At 65.7% G+C, this 14462-nt stretch overlaps 1 protein-coding gene across 4 annotated transcripts in view; it reads right to left on the bottom strand.

The window, feature by feature from the left end:
• Positions 1 to 14462, bottom strand: part of AGAP3 (ArfGAP with GTPase domain, ankyrin repeat and PH domain 3) — a 144977-nt gene that overhangs the window by 40650 nt on the left and 89865 nt on the right. For all 4 annotated transcript variants that reach the window (XM_065054915.1, XM_065054916.1, XM_065054912.1 and 1 more), the window contains exon 11: positions 12756 to 12924. In XM_065054915.1, the coding sequence (XP_064910987.1) occupies positions 12756 to 12924 (169 nt within the window). The remainder of the gene's footprint in view (positions 1 to 12755; positions 12925 to 14462) is intronic.

Here is a 14462-nt window from a genome sequence, read left to right on the forward strand (position 1 = left end):
CCTGGGACACTGCACAGCCCTGGGACAGCACTGCACAGCCCTGGAACAGCACTGCACAGCCCTGGGACACTGCACAGCCCTGGGACAGCACTGCACAGCCCTGGGACAGCACTGCACAGCCCTGGGACACTGCACAGCCCTGGGACACTGCATAGCCCTGGGACACTGCACAGCCCTGGGACACTGCATAGCCCTGGGACAGCACTGCACAGCCCTGGGACACTGCACAGCCCTGGGACACTGCATAGCCCTGGGACAGCACTGCACAGCCCTGGGACACTGCACAGCCCTGGGACACTGCATAGCCCTGGGACACTGCATAGCCCTGGGACACTGCACAGCCCTGGGACACTGCATAGCCCTGGGACAGCACTGCACAGCCCTGGGACACTGCACAGCCCTGGGACACTGCATAGCCCTGGGACAGCACTGCACAGCCCTGGGACACTGCACAGCCCTGGGACACTGCATAGCCCTGGGACACTGCATAGCCCTGGGACAGCACTGCACAGCCCTGGGACACTGCATAGCCCTGGGACACTGCACAGCCCTGGGACAGCACTGCACAGCCCTGGGACACTGCACAGCCCTGGGACACTGCATAGCCCTGGGACACTGCACAGCCCTGGGACACTGCACAGCCCTGGGACAGCACTGCACAGCCCTGGGACACTGCACAGCCCTGGGACACTGCACAGCCCTGGGACAGCACTGCACAGCCCTGGGACACTGCACAGCCCTGGGACACTGCATAGCCCTGGGACAGCACTGCACAGCCCTGGGACACTGCACAGCCCTGGGACACTGCACAGCCCTGGAACACTGCACAGCCCTGGGACACTGCATAGCCCTGGGACAGCACTGCACAGCCCTGGAACACTGCATAGCCCTGGGACACTGCATAGCCCTGGGACACTGCACAGCCCTGGGACAGCACTGCACAGCCCTGGGACACTGCACAGCCCTGGGACACTGCATAGCCCTGGGACAGCACTGCACAGCCCTGGGACACTGCATAGCCCTGGGACAGCACTGCACAGCCCTGGGACAGCACTGCACAGCCCTGGGACACTGCATAGCCCTGGGACAGCACTGCACAGCCCTGGGACAGCACTGCACAGCCCTGGGACACTGCATAGCCCTGGGACAGCACTGCACAGCCCTGGGACAGCACTGCACAGCCCTGGGACACTGCACAGCCCTGGGACACCGCACAGCCCTGGGACACCGCACAGCCCTGGGACACCACTGCACAGCCCTGGGACAGCACTGCACAGCCCTGGGACACTGCATAGCCCTGGGACACTGCACAGCCCTGGGACACTGCATAGCCCTGGGACACTGCACAGCCCTGGGACACTGCACAGCCCTGGGACACCACTGCACAGCCCTGGGACACCGCATAGCCCTGGGACACCGCACAGCCCTGGGACACTGCACAGCCCTGGGACACTGCACAGCCCTGGGACACTGCACAGCCCTGGGACACTGCATAGCCCTGGGACACTGCACAGCCCTGGGACACCGCACAGCCCTGGGACAGCACTGCACAGCCCTGGGACACTGCACAGCCCTGGGACACTGCACAGCCCTGGGACACCACTGCACAGCCCTGGGACACTGCACAGCCCTGGGACACCGCACAGCCCTGGGACACCACTGCACAGCCCTGGGACAGCACTGCACAGCCCTGGGACACTGCATAGCCCTGGGACACTGCACAGCCCTGGGACACTGCACAGCCCTGGGACACCACTGCACAGCCCTGGGACAGCACTGCACAGCCCTGGGACACTGCACAGCCCTGGGACACTGCACAGCCCTGGGACAGCACTGCACAGCCCTGGGACACTGCACAGCCCTGGGACACTGCATAGCCCTGGGACACTGCACAGCCCTGGGACACTGCACAGCCCTGGGACAGCACTGCACAGCCCTGGGACACTGCACAGCCCTGGGACACCACTGCACAGCCCTGGGACACTGCATAGCCCTGGGACACCGCACAGCCCTGGGACACTGCACAGCCCTGGGACACTGCACAGCCCTGGGACACTGCACAGCCCTGGGACACTGCATAGCCCTGGGACACTGCACAGCCCTGGGACACTGCACAGCCCTGGGACACTGCACAGCCCTGGGACAGCACTGCACAGCCCTGGAACAGCACTACACAGCCCTGGGACACTGCACAGCCCTGGGACAGCACTGCACAGCCCTGGAACAGCACTGCATAGCCCTGGGACAGCACTGCACAGCCCTGGAACAGCACTGCACAGCCCTGGGACACTGCATAGCCCTGGGACACTGCACAGCCCTGGGACACTGCACAGCCCTGGGACACTGCACAGCCCTGGGACACCACTGTATAGCCCTGGGACACTGTATGAGACATGGGACACTGTGCCAGGCATGGGACACTGCACCAGATACGTGGCACTGCACAGCCCCGGTCCCCCGGCGGCAGAGCCAGCGCTGGGCGGGCAGCGCTGGACCGGCTGCTCTGGCTCGTTCGCTGCCGCCCCGCGCTCGGGCACCAAACAAGAACGGTGCGCCGGGACTCCTGCCCAGAGCGCGAGAAACCGAAAGGACGGGAGGTGGCCGCGGGTTTTCTGAGCAGGTCCCACGCGCCGCGCGGGGAACGGAGCGGGCGCAGGGCTACGGGCAGGCCCTGGGGACAGCGAGCTCGTGTTGGGGACACCCTGCGCAGCCAGCAGAGCGTGTGAGCACACGTGGAACGCTCCCGCTGTCCCTGGACACGGCGGGGCGAGCCGTGCTGCTCCTGCACCGCGGGCTGCGTGCGGGGTGGACGCAGCTGCTCGGGGAGAGCTGAGCACCCCAGCGCTCCGCACTGTGCAGTAACGGCCCTGCTCTGCCCTGACGGCCCACGCTGTGCAGACACCGAGGGGCAGGAGGTGCTGCCACCAGCCTCCCGCCTGCGTGACCCGCGCCACCCTGCTCTCTGCTGCCTCTTCTTCCCTCAATGTCATTGTCCCCCACGGCGAGCAGCGGTATGCCAGGGAAACAGGTTTTCCCTTTTCTTTGTTAATTCTTCCCTCATTACATTTGAAATTCCACAATCAGTGTGCACTGTAATTGTCGAATTTGATGCTAATGATTAATGAATTAAACATGGATCCATCAATTAGTCCTCGGAGAATAATTCTGCATAAAGCAGCGGATAATGTAATTACAGTAACAAAGATAATGAGATGTTAACATCGACGGAGCCCGACGTGACATGATCACAGCAGGCTCAGCAGCCCTGGCCTGGGGGAGCCAATCCCTCCCTCTGCAGAGGCAGAGCGGGGGGGCACGGGCACGGGCTGGGGGCGGGCCCCAACCCCCGCGCCCCCCAGCCAGCAGCCCGGCCGGCAATGGCGACGGTGACTGCAATGGTGACAGCAACGGTGAGGGCAGCGGTGAGGCGATGGCAATGGCGATGGCAATGGCAATGGCAATGGCGATGGCAATGGCGATGGTGATGGGCTCCCCTTCCTCCAGCCTGTGCAAATGTGTCCCCAGGCTCCCTGCTCTGGCAGTGACACCGGAGCTGCTGCCGGGTGTCAGCAGGAACACGGCAAAAGGCGGCAGCTGCTGGAACCCGGCCCCACCTCCAGCGGCTCGGCTCCCCGGCGCTGTGCGGAGCGGCCGAGACACGCACAGGCTCCCGTCACCATCCCGGCACAGTGGCCGGGGAGGCGGCACCGGGGGCACAGCGAGCGCTGGCACCGCGGATCCACGGCAGCACCCACGGCTCAGAGGGACGGCTGCAGGCAAACCCGTGTCAGCCGGGACAGCGCAGCCCCGCAGCGCCGCCCACCATGCACACTGCAGCGCGCCCCCTCGGCTGCAGCAGCGACCTGCAGTAGTGACCCTGCAGCAGCAACCTGCAGGAGAAATCCTGCAGCAGCAACCCTGCAGCAGCGACCTGCAGCAGACAAACCTGCAGCAGCGACCTGCAGCAGCAACCCTGCAGCAGCAACCTGCAGTAGTGACCCTGCAGCAGACAAACCTGCAGCAGCAACCCTGCAGCAGCAGCAACCTGCAGCAGACAAACCTGCAGCAGCAACCCTGCAGCAGCAGCAACCTGCAGCAGCAACCTGCAGGAGAAATCCTGCAGCAGCAACCTGCAGCAGACAAACCTGCAGCAGCAACCCTGCAGCAGCAACCTGCAGCAGCAACCTGCAGGAGAAATCCTGCAGCAGCAACCTGCAGCAGACAAACCTGCAGCAGCAACCCTGCAGCAGCAACCAGCAGCAGCAACAGCTGCAGGAGGAGGAGGAGGAGGAGGAGGAAGGGGCTCATCCACAGCCTGCCCGGACACGTCAGACCCTGCGGCCTGTTCCTCAGGGCGCAGGCGGCCGAGCAGCATCAGCCCTTCCAGCCCTGCCCGAGCCGGGGACTCCAGGGCCTGAGCTCCCGCACAGAGACCACACTGGGTCCTCCTCAGTGCTGGTGACACTGGTGACACCTTTGCTGTCCCGCAGTGTGTGGCAGCAAACCCCATGGGAGGCTGGTGGTCCCGGCGGGCTGGAGAGCCCCACGGCGAGCCCCGCCGAAGGGCAGAGCTTTCTCCTTTCAACTCCCAACACACGCTCTGGCTGTGCCATGTTTTGTTGCTCTGGTCCCCTCTCCAGGACACCCAGTGCAGTGCCCGGGCCACGCTGGCCAGGACCCCTCGGCACGGCCTGCGGCACCAGCTCCGCGTCCCCACGGCCGCGCTGCTGCTGCTCCAGGGGTCCAGCCCGCCGCCGTGCCGCTGCTCGCAACCACCAGCTCAGCAGCTCTGCCCACGGCTCCTCACGCTTCGGCTTCTCCTCTGAAGGTTCTCCCAGGTTCAGCCGCGTGGTTTTACACTGCCCGGCTGCAACGCAGTGCCAAGGGACGGGCTCGCGGCTCCGCGTGCCCCGTACGAGTGCATGAAGCGCGTGCGCGGGCAGCACACACCGCGGTTTCGAGCAGTGTCCTCCGTGCCCCTTCCCCTGCGCCCGCTGCTTTGGAGCAAGTCCCTGCAAACCTCGGCAAAGCGAGAGCTCAGGCTGCGGCTGTGCCGAGACCCGCGTCGCACCGACTGACACGGGCTCTGTTTGGCTGGTGCTGCCATCTTCCCTTCCCCACTGAAACATTCCTTTTCATCGAGTCTGCACTTTCAATAACAGCTGCTGCCCTCGTTCTCCACGCCAGAAACACACACGGGATGAGATACAGATGCAGTGAAGAAACAGAAAGGGTGAGCTTGCTGAACTGCATCTGGGATCCCTGAAGAAGGGAAAGAGCAGCGGCGCTCCAGCAGCAAGAGGACCCGCGGGACGGGCAGGGGACGCTGGAACCAGCACTGCCATGCGTGCAGCAGCACGGGCTGCCGGCCGCAGCTCCCAGCCGGTTCATACCCACAGCACGGCACGCCGGGCCCCGGCAGCGAGAGCCACATGGCCCTCTGGCCCCTCCGAACCAGCCACTGTGCAGGCTGGTGGCACCAGGGATGCTGCTGGGTGTCCCCATCACCCCACAATGCCCCGTGCCCAGCAGGGATGCTGCTGGGTGTCCCCATCACCCCACAATGCCCCGTGCCCAGCAGGGACGCTGCCAGGTGTCCCCATCACCCTGCAATGCCCCGTGCCCAGCGCTCCCCAGGGACGCTGCCGGGTGTCCCCGTCACCCTGTGATGCCCCATGCCGAGCAGGGACACTGCTGGGTGTCCCCATCACCCCACGATGCCCCGTGCCCAGCGCTCATGGGACAGGACAGCCTGGGTTGGGGGACGGGACAGGACAGGACAGGATGGGACAGGACAGGACAGGACAGAACAGGACGGGACAGGACAGGATGGGACAGCCCGGGCTGGGGGACGAGACAGGACAGCCTGGTTTGGGGGATGGGACAGGACAGGACAGAACAGGACAGGACAGCCCGGGCTGGGGGAAGGGACAGGACAGGACAGGACAGGATGGGACAGACCAGGATGGGACAGCCCGGGCTGGGTGACGGGGTTTGAGCCGGCAGGACAGGGATGGCAGCGAGTGCCCCGCAGGCCCGGTCTCCGCCAGGTGCCGCTGTCATGACGACACCTCCCGAGCGCCCACGGCCCCATGTGCCCCTTGGCCCCTGCAGCCCCCCAGGGACACGGGGACAGAGCAGCCGGCGGTGCCGGGCACGGGCAGAGCTGGGCAGGACAGGGCCGTGGCCGGGCTCGCTCTGCTGAACCCAGCGGCACCGCAACGCGGGCGTCCCCGGCCCTCGGCTGCATCTGGAAGGCTCCACCGGAGGGTCCCTCCCGCACGGACACCAGGCGGTGCCCGTTCCACGGAGGCCTGCGGACCCCGCCAGGAACCGGCGCCGCTCCGGGTTCCGTCCACACACCTCAGGGCACCAGCGGTGCCAGTGCTTCCCGCTCTGCTTCGACCAGTCACCTCGGTGCAACGCACCCAAGCACGCTCCGGCCTCCCTCTGCCTCTGCAAGGAAGACGTCACCGTAGAATGTTCACCAAGCTGTGCTAAAATATCCGACTTCTCACTGCAAATTCAGAAAGGAATTTTTACACAGACTGAAAGCCCGTAATGCTGTCTGAGGATCCATGGGCAGGAGCGCTTCATGTCCGCACACCTGCCCAGCTCCAAGCTGGGGTTCGCCACGCACAGGACCACCCGCTCCAGCACTGAGCAACTGATTCCGCACTGAGGAACTGGTGCCTTCGCTACACAAAGCACTTCTTGGACTGTTTTTGTATTAGGAGTAACACTTTAAAAATTGTAAGAGGCATTTACTCTCTTTAAATCTATATCCGTGTACTGCTGAAGCCTTTACCATACTCTCAGCCTTCACGCACATCAGTCACAATATGTTCTCCTCCAAGTGACGAGATGCTTTGTTCTGGCGAGTTCCTGCTCCCGCACGTGCGGATCTCCAGGAACCCAGTGGAACAGCCTCCGCCCCGCGGGCGGCTCCGACCAGGCTGCTCCCTGTCCCTGTCCCTACCAGGCTGCTCCCTGTCCCTGTCCTGACCAGAGCTCGCTGTCCCCATCCCGACCAGGCTGCTCCCTGTCCCTGTCCCGACCAGTGCTCGCTGTCCCCGTCCCGACCAGTGCTCGCTGTCCCTGTCCCGACCAGGCTGCTCCCTGTCCCTGTCCCGACCAGGCTGCTCCCTGTCCATGTCCCCGTCCCGACCAGAGCTCGCTGTCCCTGTCCCGACCAGTGCTCGCTGTCCCTGTCCCGACCAGGCTGCTCCCTGTCCCTGTCCCGACCAGTGCTCGCTGTCCCTGTCCCGACCAGGCTGCTCCCTGTCCATGTCCCGACCAGTGCTCGCTGTCCCTGTCCCGACCAGGCTGCTCCCTGTCCATGTCCCTGTCCCGACCAGAGCTCGCTGTCCCTGTCCCGACCAGTGCTCGCTGTCCCTGTCCCGACCAGTGCTCCCTGTCCATGTCCCCGTCCCGACCAGAGCTCGCTGTCCCTGTCCCGACCAGTGCTCGCTGTCCCTGTCCCGACCAGGCTGCTCCCTGTCCATGTCCCTGTCCCGACCAGTGCTCGCTGTCCCTGTCCCGACCAGTGCTCGCTGTCCCTGTCCCGACCAGGCTGCTCCCTGTCCATGTCCCTGTCCCGACCAGAGCTCGCTGTCCCTGTCCCGACCAGTGCTCGCTGTCCCTGTCCCGACCAGAGCTCGCTGTCCCTGTCCCGACCAGTGCTCGCTGTCCCTGTCCCGACCAGTGCTCCCTGTCCATGTCCCTGTCCCGACCAGTGCTCGCTGTCCCTGTCCCGACCAGGCTGCTCCCTGTCCATGTCCCTGTCCCGACCAGAGCTCGCTGTCCCTGTCCTGACCAGGCTGCTCCCTGTCCCTGTCCCGACCAGAGCTCGCTGTCCCCGTCCCAACCAGGCTGCTCCCTGTTCCTGTCCCTGTCCCTGTCCCTGTCCCTGTCCCTGTCCCTGTCCCGACCAGAGCTCGCTGTCCCTGTCCCGACCAGTGCTCCCTGTCCCCGTCCCGACCAGAGCTCGCTGTCCCCGTGCTGACCAGGCTGCTCCCTGTCCCGACCGAGGCTGCTCAGCCCATGGCTTGTGATCACGACTGCAGAAGGTGGAGTGTGTGTGTCAGACCCTGACCAGTGCCAGCCCAGCACCCACTGGACCCCGGCCAGTGCCAGCCCCGGTGCTGCTGCAGCGCGGGACGCTCGGCCTGCAGCACCGGCCTGGCCACCACCAGCCCCAGGGAGGTCCCTGTGGGACCCGCACACAGGCAATGCCATCCTTGGGCCTCAGCTCCCATGGCACAACCAAGCTTTTGCCTACACAGTAACTCTCTCCCAGCCCATGTGCCGCCGGTGCTGCTCAGAGCCAGACCCGCGCCAGGAGCACACCAGGGCTCGGCACCCGGCGTGGTGGAACCGCAACGTCGCAGGATGAAGCGGTCCAGTGTTCTGCAACAGGCCAACAAAGACACCAGGGGACAAGGCGGTGGCAGGAAAGTGCCAGGGACTTCTGAGCAGGGCCTGTGACAGGACAAGGGTGATGGTTTAAACTAAAGGAGGGAGATTCAGGCTGGACATGAGGAAGGAATTGTTGCCCTGAGGGTGGTGAGAGCCTGGCCCAGGTACCCAGAGAGGTGGTGGATGAACCATCCCTGAGACATCCCAGGCCAGGCTGGACGGGGTCTGAGCACCCTGAGCTGGTGACGATGTCCCTGTCATGGCAGGGGGCACTGGGGGCTGGGGAGGTCCCTTCAACACAAACCAGCTGTGACTCCAGGCTCAGGGACAGCGGGCGGGGGACACGGTGACACCTGCGCTTCAGCATCTCTGAGGCTGAAGGGCTGGATTTAAGGCTCAGCCACAGATGTTGTACTGATGCTGGCGATTTGCATTTAGACACCTCTAAAACTGCTAAGAGAAGCTACGCTTGATCTCAGCCGCTCTTCTGTCTCTGGACAGGCTCAACAAGTGACATTTCATACAAGAATAACCATTGGGAGGACATTACAGTTCGAAGGTGAGGAAAACTCTCACAGAAAAGCAGGACCACTGTGCCAGGAGCTCTCGGCAGCCCGGGAGGAGGGTCGGTGCTGCAGAGCTCTCAGTCACCAGCTTCCAAAACCTCGAGCAAATCCCAATATATTTTCCAGGAGACAAAAAAAAAGTTGTTAATTGGGGACAAAAGTTGTGCTTGCAGGCAATCTTTGCACCCGATCGCTGAAATTTACAGCTCTGGGAGAAGAATTTTTCATCTTGCTAAAAAGAAGGCAGACCCCAGCGCGGCAGAGGCCGCAGGGACCTGGGGACGGCGCTGGCCAAGCCCCGAGCCAGCCGCCCCAGAGCCAGCCACCCCAGAGCCAGCCACCCCAGAGCCAGCTACCCCAGAGCCAGCTACCCCAGAGCCAGCTACTCCAGAGCCAGCTACTCCAGAGCCATCCGCCCCAGAGCCAGCCGCCCCAGAGCCAGCTACCCCAGAGCCAGCCACCCCAGAGCCAGCCACCCCAGAGCCAGCCACCCCAGAGCCAGCTACCCCAGAGCCAGCTACTCCAGAGCCAGCTACTCCAGAGCCATCCGCCCCAGAGCCAGCCACCCCAGAGCCAGCTACCCCAGAGCCAGCTACCCCAGAGCCATCCGCCCCAGAGCCAGCTACCCCAGAGCCAGCTATCCCAGAGCCAGCCGCCCCAGAGCCAGCCACCCCAGAGCCAGCTATCCCAGAGCCAGCCGCCCCAGAGCCAGCCGCCCCAGAGCCAGCTACCCCAGAGCCAGCCACCCCAGAGCCAGCTACCCCAGAGCCAGCTACCCCAGAGCCAGCTACTCCAGAGCCAGCTACTCCAGAGCCATCCGCCCCAGAGCCAGCCGCCCCAGAGCCAGCTACCCCAGAGCCAGCTACCCCAGAGCCAGCTACTCCAGAGCCATCCGCCCCAGAGCCAGCTACCCCAGAGCCAGCTATCCCAGAGCCAGCCACCCCAGAGCCAGCCACCCCAGAGCCAGCTACCCCAGAGCCAGCCACCCCAGAGCCAGCTACTCCAGAGCCAGCTACCCCAGAGCCATCCGCCCCAGAGCCAGCTACCCCAGAGCCAGCTACCCCAGAGCCAGCCACCCCAGAGCCAGCCACCCCAGAGCCAGCTACTCCAGAGCCAGCTACCCCAGAGCCATCCGCCCCAGAGCCAGCTACTCCAGAGCCAGCTACCCCAGAGCCAGCCACCCCAGAGCCAGCCACCCCAGAGCCAGCCGCCCCAGAGCCAGCCGCCCCAGAGCCATCCGCCCCAGAGCCAGCCACCCCAGAGCCAGCTACCCCAGAGCCAGCTACCCCAGAGCCAGCCGCCCCAGAGCCAGCCACCCCAGAGCCAGCCACCCCAGAGCCAACTACCCCAGAGCCAGCCACCCCAGAGCCAGCTACCCCAGAGCCAGCCGCCCCAGAGCCATCCGCCCCAGAGCCAGCCACCCCAGAGCCATCCGCCCCAGAGCCATCCGCCCCAGAGCCAGCCACCCCAGAGCCAACTACCCCAGAGCCAGCCACCCCAGAGCCAGCTACCCCAGAGCCAGCCGCCCCAGAGCCAGCCACCCCAGAGCCAGCTACCCCAGAGCCAGCTACCCCAGAGCCAGCTACCCCAGAGCCAGCCGCCCCAGAGCCATCCGCCCCAGAGCCAGCCACCCCAGAGCCAACTACCCCAGAGCCAGCCACCCCAGAGCCAGCTACCCCAGAGCCAGCCGCCCCAGAGCCAGCCACCCCAGAGCCAGCTACCCCAGAGCCAGCTACCCCAGAGCCAGCTACCCCAGAGCCAGCCGCCCCAGAGCCAGCCACCCCAGAGCCAGCCACCCCAGAGCCAGCTACCCCAGAGCCAGCCGCCCCAGAGCCAGCCGCCCCAGAGCCAGCCACCCCAGAGCCAGCCGCCCCAGAGCCAGCCGCCCCAGAGCCAGCCACCCCAGAGCCAGCTACCCCAGAGCCAGCGCCCTGTGTCACACCGGCACACGAGCCAGTCCCCTCAGACGATCTTCATCACGTCAGCGCACTCACCGTGGCGACCGCATCGCCAGCTGCAACCAGTCCTGGAGCATCAGGGCTGAAAGGACTCCTGAGGATCGTCTTCCCATTTGTGCACCAGGAGAAGAAACCTTTCTGAGCAACGCGGACGCGCGCCCCGTGCCGAGGCAGCCGGTGTGGTGCAGCTGCTGTCCCAGCACCCAGCCCCTGCCGCGGGGCCGCAGCGAACAGCGACCCCACGGGCTCCCACAGCACGAGACACCACGTCCCCGTCCAGCCTGGTCCCCCGCACACACGCACAGCGACACGCACACGGATTAAAGCACATCTTGCAGAAAGATGACTGATCTCATTTTACAGGCTTCAAGCAGTGCTAAGGCCACCAGCTCTCCAGATAAACTATTCCAACATTTAATTGCCCTCCCCCCAGGACACTGCATCTCCTCTCCAGTTTGAATGGCTCCAGCTCCCACCCCGCGCTGCATTTCGGCTGCGCCGGCCCTAGCGAGCGCCCCGCACAGCAGTGCCCGGCACGGGGTCTCCCAGCCGCCACCAGTAACCAAGGCACATCTCAACCCGCCCTGCGAGCCCGACAGGCATAAGCTTTTCTGCGGTTCACCTCCGAATTCTTCCTACAGCTTCGACAACCTTCTCCAAGCAGGAGCTCAAAGTGCCCTGGAAATGCCCGCCCGAGAGGTGCCTGTGCGCACCAGAACTGTCCCCACGCCGGGGCACGCTGCGGGTGTGCCGAGCACGGCGGGACAGAGGCACAGCTGCGTGGCCTTGCTCAAAACATACCGTAGTTGCAACCACTCATTGGCAGTTTACCTGGCTAATTGTGACTGCAGAACAGCTGTCTGGGTTCAGAAGGGCTTGTCGTTTCACACTGGACAGCCCCGAGCACGGCAAGGGAGCACGGCCCGCTCCCTGTCCCGCGTGCGCTGCCGGCCCCGTGCGGCTCCCGTGCTCACCGCCGCCGCCCCATCCCGCGAGTCCCGCGCTGCAGAGCGCTGCCAAGCGAGTGCCGACAGCGCCGGCACCGCAGGACGTGCCGGGGAGCGGGCAGGACCGCGCAGGACGAGGACGTGCTCGCGGGGTCCGCTCCCTGCAGCGCCGGCTGTGAGGACTCCTGTTGCCAGCAGCGAGGTTCTGTCCCGCTGTGCCACACTGCAGCAGGAACCGGCGTGCGCGCTGCCCGTCCTGGCCATGGGCACCAACCCCAGGACAAGGAACAGTCACGTCGGTGCCCTGGGAAACGCGGAGGGAAAGGTCCGGCTGCACAGCTGCCCTGGGCGGGGTGAGACACGTCCCGGGCAGGAGCAGCAGTGAGCGGGCGGCACAGCCTCCAGGAGAGCCAGAGCCGGGGCCTCCAGCCTCCCCCGCGCCCCCCGAGCGTGCATGGAGCAGCAACGACAAACAGGCCCCTTGCATTACTATTTCTGCAGGAGAAAGTGAGGAGGAGAAAGGGTCCACACAACAGGAAAGAAACAGAAGAGAAGTCAGCAGGGATCGCGAGCTGTCCCCGGCTGAGATTCCACTTGTTTCAGGGAGCAGCAGCTTCCCAGGCACAGCAGCTCCACGGCCTCGGCTGTTTCCTCTCAGGGACTTCACAGCACCAGCTGAAGCCCTCCTGCTCTCCCCTCTGTCCTGACACCACCCGGCATAAAGCCGCACCAGGCCCCCGGGACCCCCGCAGCGCAGGGGGAGCAGGGCTGCGGAACAGCGTTCGGCCCGCTCAGCGCGGCGGGTGCTGCAGGCGCGGCGGACGGACAGACGGACAGACCGATGGCACGTGGCACCCCCGACTCACCTGTGCCCCCCGCCAGCTGCGAGCTGCTCCGCTCCTTCGCCAGCCCGTTGGCCTTGGGGCTGGCGCCGGGCGCTGCCGCCGTCGTCGCCCGGGGAAGCCGCTTGCCCGGGACCTTCACGGTGGTTCTCAGCAGGTCGATCTCCTTGCCGTGGACGTTCTGCATGTAATCCTGCAGCAGAGAGGCAGAGCGGCTCCGGTCAGCCTGCCTGGCCCACCCTCGCCGCTCCCTCCCCACAGCTCAACCGCACGCCCGCCCCGCCCCTCCCCACGCAGCTGGTTCACGGGTGGGGCAGCCCCTCGGGGGCCAGCGGGGAGCTCATCGGGCGCTGGCTCCCCCTGCCCTGCACTGCAGTCCCGAGTCAGGACAGAGGTGCGAGCCCGTGACCGTCCCCGCCCGCGGCCAGCGCGGACGCACAGCCCGGGCTGGCCCCCTCGCCCCGCGGCCCTGGCACCGCTCTGGACCAGGGCCGGGTCTCGCCCGCAGTGCCCAGAACCAGTCGGCTCTGATGGGAACGACGCCGGGCTGCGGCCACGGGCAGTCAGAGGCCAGGACAAGCGTCTGTGAGAGCCCGGCTGGGATCAGAGACTGCACGGGGCAAGAGAGCACACCGGTGCCAGCAATTCTTCCCTTGGCTTTCCAGTCACAGCACCCAGCTGTAACGGCTAACAATGTCATACAGTGCAGTGTACAGGATACCTGGAATTCCCTCCTGGGTCACAGCTGGCATGATCTGAGCCCAAACCAACACAGCTCAGGATAACTCCCTCGTACGTTCCCCTGCATTGCTTTACATCGCTCCACACTCGGTGCTTCCGCCATTTCTTCTGACAGACTATTGACTACACAACCAAAGCCTCCACGTGCAGACTGTCCCTGCCACTCTGCCCTTTCTCCCAACAGCACCTCATCATCCCCGGTGAAACGAGGCTGCCGAGCTCCGGCCTGTCCTGAGAGCTGCGGCCCCCACGGCCCCCCGGCCCTTCCCTGCGCTCACAGACAGACAGGGCAGCCCCGCCGAGGGGACCTGCGGGGGGATCTGCGGGGGCACAGCCCGGGGCAGCGGGGACTGCGGGGGGACAGCCCAGGGCAGCGGGGACTGCGGGGGGACAGCCCCAGCACAGGGGATCTGCGGGGGGATCTGTGGGGGGACAGCCCCAGCACAGGGGATCTGCGGGGGGATCTGCAGGGGGACAGCCCCAGCACAGGGGATCTGCGGGGGGATCTGAGGGGGGACAGCCCCAGCACAGGGGATCTGCGGGGGGATCTGTGGGGGGACAGCCCCAGCACAGGGGATCTGCGGGGGGATCTGTGGGGGGACAGCCCCAGCACAGGGGATCTGCGGGGGGATCTGAGGGGGGACAGCCCCAGCACAGGGGATCTGCGGGGGCACAGCCCGGGGCAGCGGGGACCGCGGGACGGTGCCGCGGTGCAGCCGCCCGGCCGTGCAGCAGGACGCTCGGTGCAGCAGCCGCCGCAGGCCGCCTCGGGCTTGCTCCAGTTCACAAGGAGGTCACCAGGCAGATTAACTCAGAGCTGGTCCCTGTCTGCTCCCGAATCCAACAAGATAAAGACACGAACGAGACCCGTTTAGGAGCAGCCCTCCTGCCAGCCCTGGCCCCAGCGGCAGCTGAACGGGGCTGTACGGCCAACGCTCCGTGGCCTCTGTGACCACCTGCCGGGCCACAAGCTCAGCAGCACCTCAGCAC

Source organism: Columba livia, chromosome 2, assembly GCF_036013475.1.
Source record: "Columba livia isolate bColLiv1 breed racing homer chromosome 2, bColLiv1.pat.W.v2, whole genome shotgun sequence".
In the NCBI taxonomy this organism is placed as follows: Eukaryota; Metazoa; Chordata; class Aves; order Columbiformes; family Columbidae; genus Columba; species Columba livia.